This window comes from Alligator sinensis, unplaced genomic scaffold (genome assembly GCF_000455745.1).
Source record: "Alligator sinensis unplaced genomic scaffold, ASM45574v1 scaffold230_1, whole genome shotgun sequence".
Lineage (NCBI taxonomy): Eukaryota > Metazoa > Chordata > Crocodylia > Alligatoridae > Alligator > Alligator sinensis.
This window is the reverse complement of record NW_005843107.1, coordinates 353,958-359,260: the sequence shown is the minus strand read 5'-3', so window position 1 is coordinate 359,260 and position 5,303 is coordinate 353,958. Positions and strand designations below refer to the sequence as shown.

At 49.6% G+C, this 5,303-nt stretch overlaps 1 protein-coding gene across 1 annotated transcript in view; it reads left to right on the top strand.

Annotated features, from left to right (window-relative positions):
- Window positions 1-5,303, top strand: part of MTERF3 (mitochondrial transcription termination factor 3) — a 23,654-nt gene that overhangs the window by 1,089 nt on the left and 17,262 nt on the right. The window contains exon 3 of the mRNA XM_006037394.3: window positions 2,270-2,459. Within this exon, the coding sequence (XP_006037456.1) occupies window positions 2,270-2,459 (190 nt within the window). The remainder of the gene's footprint in view (window positions 1-2,269; window positions 2,460-5,303) is intronic.

Below are 5,303 nucleotides of genomic sequence, written 5' to 3'. Positions count from 1 at the left end.
CATATGGTAATTTTATTGGAGCAGCAATACACAGTCCATAATATATGGGAAAGATGCAGGACAAATGCATCTAAGGAGAAGAGTGGAAGCTACATCTGTGGTTTACTGGAGTACCGTAGTATAGGATAAAGTTGCGTCCCTTGGTACTTACCATTATAAAAGCTAGGAGTACTAAAGAGGCATAACATACAGCTTCCAGAGCAGTGATTCTCAACAGGAGTGCCATGGCAGCTGGGGTTCTGCTAGATCTTTTGAAGGTGCCTTGAGGTATAAGGAGGTAATCAGACAAGCATAGGCTGAGGCTTGCCTGGCTAGTACCCCATCCTACTGCTCAGCCCTTCTGCAAGAGAGTTAGAACTGTAATATGTAAATCAGCTCTTAAAATTGAGTGTCACTCAGTTCACAAAAGTTATGGAGGGATGCCTTAAGTCCAGGAGGGGTGTCAAGTCCAAAAAGGTTGGGGACTACTGTTCTAGAGGGAGGAAATATTTCCTGTTCCCCTAGCACAGGGGCAAGCAAAATATGGCCCACAGGCCGGATCCATCCTGCCAGGCCATTCTATCTGGCTCATGAAGCCCCTAAAAAACTCTGCCTGCTGCTGCTTTCACTGCTTCCCTGCATGGCCACTCCAGCACGACATGGCCCGTGACTACACATGCGCATCCCTGCAATGAGGGGGAGAGCAATGAGGGAGGGAGAGACTGTGTGTGTGTGTGTGTGTGTGTGTGTTCATAGGGCGAGTCCCACATGCACACCCCACCATAAACATGCCCCCAGACCCACACTCTCCCCCACAAACAGTCCCCAACAAACCCCATATTCACCCACACCCCACATATCCACACACCCTTCTCCACACCCCACAGACCCGCACACCAACAGCCCCCCACAAACCTATACCCACCTCTCCATGCCCCCCATCCCCCCAACAATATACAAGAGTAAGACTTCATTTTAAGCTATTGTGCGATCTCCTCTGTGTACACTACACAAGCGCATGTAAATCGGGACAAAAATATTTTTTGAAATCAAATTAATGAATGTAGATGTCTGATTTTTAGAATATAATTTGGTTGGGTTTTTTTGGTTCTGAGATGGCAAAACCCCTTACTGAAAGGAGTATTCCTGGGGGCAAGGGGAGGGACTTCTGGTGGCAAAATTCAGGGGTTAAGGAGCAGAACTTTTGATCACAAGATGGCAACCAGGGGCTGGAGCATCTAAGGAGCGGGGCTCATATAAATGCATTTATTCATGTTGTTATGTACATGTACTATGAATTAGCTGCCTGTGGCCCTAAAGTTCAGCAGTACCTCTGGTGGAAACGATACTTGACCATACTACAATTGGTTCAGTTCCATGCGACTTTTAGCCGTACAGCCTGGTCTATTTATATTGATTATCCCTTTCCCAAATGGATGCACTGGGGTGTAATTTTCTATGCTGTCACCTTTATTCTCTTGTTTGGCAACTTCTACTATTGGACATATAAACTAAATTTGTATTAAAAATACCATAATTTGGGGCTTGTTTAGCAGTGATTCTCAGCTGGGGTGGTGCAAGATCCTTCCAAGGGTGCCATGATGCCTGACTCTTGTGCCAGGAGGTAAGCAATTGCTCCTCCTCCCTCTCAGAGCTGGGCATCCAGCATCCCATAGAGAAGCGATGCCTGCAGTTGTTCTCTGCTCCAGCAGCTCGCATGCCAGTCCCCATGCTCCCAGCAATGTGCTGTGCTATGCATATAAGCAGCCATGGGTGCTGTGAAACTGCACTTTTCAGCCTGGCTCATCCCCTGGCCCTCCCTACCCTGCTCCCTCCTGGAAGGGCAGGAGGGACTACAGGTGGATCTATCTCCAGTTGCAGGTGTCCCTGGAGGAGCAGTGCTTTTCTCCTCAGGTACTGGGGCTGGGAGGTGGCACATGGTGGGAGAAGTAGGGAACAGTGGAGCAAGTGCCTGCCCTCCAACCCTCACCTAGCATAAGCTAGATTCTAGCTCATTAGTTCTCAACCAGGCTGCCCCCTAAATTTCAAAAAAATTATGAAGGAAGACCTTGAGGCTAAAAAGGTTGAGAACTACTATATTAGCAGGTTTTCTTCTAAATGTAGAAGGTATTTTGACTGCGTCTTGAACAGGAATCTGGATCTTTGCACAAAAGTAATATCCAAGACACACAACCTCTAGCATGTACTTGCAAAGCAGATGTTTGTAAGAATCATAACATTCATTTTGCTCAGTGTTCTACTAATGGGGTATCCAATTTATTTTCTATAGGAGTTGATTTGTCCAAAGTGGAAAAGCTCCGGAATGCAGGCCAACTCCTAGTGAGGCTGGATTTTGAAAATGACATTAAAAAGATCCTATTATTTCTTAAGGATGTGGGTGTGGAAGACAATCAGCTGGGGCCCTTCCTAACAAAAAACCCTTACATTTTCACTGAAGACACAGAAGCTCTAGAGACAAGGTATTTGTTTTATGAATCAACAAGCTCCAGGCTCCTTTATGCAGTGCCAGCTAACTATAATTGCATGTCTAAATTTACCCATCTAGAAACAGGTACTAGTATTTTTTTAAGTCTAATATTTAAATACTTTACAGTTTCACTGTGGAGCTGATGCTGTGTTGGCAGGGTCCTAAGGAAGCATGCTTAATGTGGCCACCTATTTCCATGTACTTATACCATAAACCAGTGGTCACCAGTGTTTTTTCCAGTGGTGGGCTAGAATGACTCAGCTCCGGTCTCAGGCAGGCTTTTCCTCACACTCCAGCTGTGTCACAGCATGGTCAAAACTCACTACCTCCAAGCTGCAGATAGGCAGGAGTGTGAGGCTGTGGCTGGCGGCAGCACAGAGCCTGCACTTGGGGGCGGCGGCAGTGTGGACCTTGGGTGGGTAGTGTGTGCATGTGAGGGAAGATGGGGGGTATGGGGACCCCTCTGCCACATTCTCCTTATGGCGTGCAACCCTAGCAGGCAGGGGAGGGACTTCCAGGGGTCAATGGTTATGGGCAGGACTTCCAGTTCCAAGATGGTGACCAGGGGTTGAGGCAACTGTCAAGGGGTGGGGCTACCCATGCAACCCTTGAAAGCTCACCAAACCTCGTTAAGCAGCCCTCCACCCAAAATAATTGCCCACCCCTGCCATAAATTATTGGTTGCCTTTTGCCTTTCTCTGAGCCCCTGTCATTTTGTTCCACTTCTTTTCATGCCTTCCTGTTTCTGGTGGTCTGCACTTTTGGGTACCTGCCACCTTTACTTGAATTACCTAGCGCAAATAAAGACTAACCATGTTGGACTTAAGTCAGACAGAAGGCCCTGCCCCTCCCTGCCTCCTACCTAACAAGAATGCAGAAAAGTGCTACTGTCTAAACAGGGAGCAGCAATGCACTTATACTCGTTGCTAGACTTAGATCTAATTATACAGGGTAATTAGTTGTGTGCACTGATAAAGATTTTCTTGGCCGATACCGACAGCCTATGATTAACCAACCATATCAGCCGATGCTGATCCGATAACCGATATTTCTTAATAGTACAAGGCATTTTAAACAACTTACATAAATTTGTTTGTTTGTTTGCATTTATAAACACCTGCACACACACCTGCTCTGGCCCCCAATGAAGAAGGTGGTGACCGCCTTTTTCTCATTCACATTGTCCCCTCACCCATGGCTCCTACCTGCTCCCTGCACATCCCATGCTGTCATCCTGGGTGGCAGGGCAGACCCTTGTGCAGACAGCGGTGCCAGGTGTGTTTGGAGCCCCAGAGCGCACTGCTGCCTGGTGGGCTCCATGCAGCCAAGCTCCAGCAGCTGCTGTTGTGAAGTCGATTTTGCAAAGGTGCCCAGTTCCCTCGGTCCTAGGGAAGCTCTGAGAAAATTATCCAGGAGCACATCTGCGAGGGACCAGCAGGTGGTTGCCCCTAAGCATGATCCCAACATGGGTTCATTTGAGGCAGGTCATGTCAGACCAACTTGGTGGCCTTCTACGACCAGGTCACAAAATCCTTGGATGCAGGTGTCACAGTTGACGTAGTCTTTCTGGACTTTAGGAAGGCCTTCGACCCTCTCTCACCCCATCCTCATTAAGAAATTAGGTGACTGTGGTGTCGATGCCTTCACAGTCAGATGGGTCAGAAATTGGCTGGAGAGCCGCACCCAGAGAGTGGTGGTGGACAGGTCTTTTTCAACCTGGAGGGGTGTGGGCAGTGGGGTCCCCCAGGGCTCAGCCCTCGGGCCCGCACTGTTCAACATCTTCATCAGCGACTTGGACAAGGGGGTGAAAAGCACCTTGTTCAAATTCGCGGTTGACACTAAGATGTGGGGAGAAGTGGGCATGCTGGAGGAGAGGGACAGGCTACAGGGGTGGGCGGATGAGAACAGGATGGGTTTCAATACTGACAAGTGCAAGGTGCTGCACCTGGGGAGAAAGAACCAGCAGCATACCTACAGGCTGGGGAAGTCCCTTCTTGTCAGCACAGAGGCAGAAAAGGATCTTGGAGTCATTATTGATGCCAAAATGAACATGGGCCGACAGTATGGGGACGCGGTCAGGAAGGCCAACCACACCTTGTCATGCATCTACAGATGCATCATGAGCAGGTCCAAGGTGGTGATTCTCCCCCTCTATGCGACACTGATCAGGCCGCAGTTGGAGTACTGCGTCCAGTTCTGGGCCACGCATTTCAGGAGGGATGTGGACAGCATCGAGAGGGTCCAGAGGAGGGCCACTCGCATGATCTGGGGGCAGCAAGGCAGGCCCTACGAGGAGAGGCTACGGGACCTGAACCTGTTCAGCCTCCACAAGAGAAGGCTGAGAGGGGATCTGGTGGCCATCTACAAACTGGCCAAGGGGGACCAGCAGGCATTGGGGGAGTCCCTGTTCCCCCGAGCGCTACTGAGAGTAACTAGGAATAACGGCCATAAGTTGACTGAGAGTAGATCAGGCTAGATGTCAGGAGGCGCTACTTCACAGTCAGGACGGCTAGGATCTGGAACCAACTTCCAAGGGAAGTGGTGCTCGCTCCTACCCTGGGTGGGGTCTTCAAAAAGGAGGCTGGATAATCACCTAGCCGGGATCGTTTGACCCCAGCATTCTTTCCTGCCCATGGCAGGGGGTCAGACTTGGTGATCTACTTACATCCCTTCTGACCCTACATCTATGAATCTATGAAACTATGCCCAGCAGAGTGGAATGTCCCTTGTGCAGCAGCACCTTACCCTGCCCATGTGCAGACCAGCAGCTCTGTAGCAGCCCTGGCGCTCAGGCCCTAATGCATGCATAGCGTTGTCATGGTGGCAGCAGCAGCAG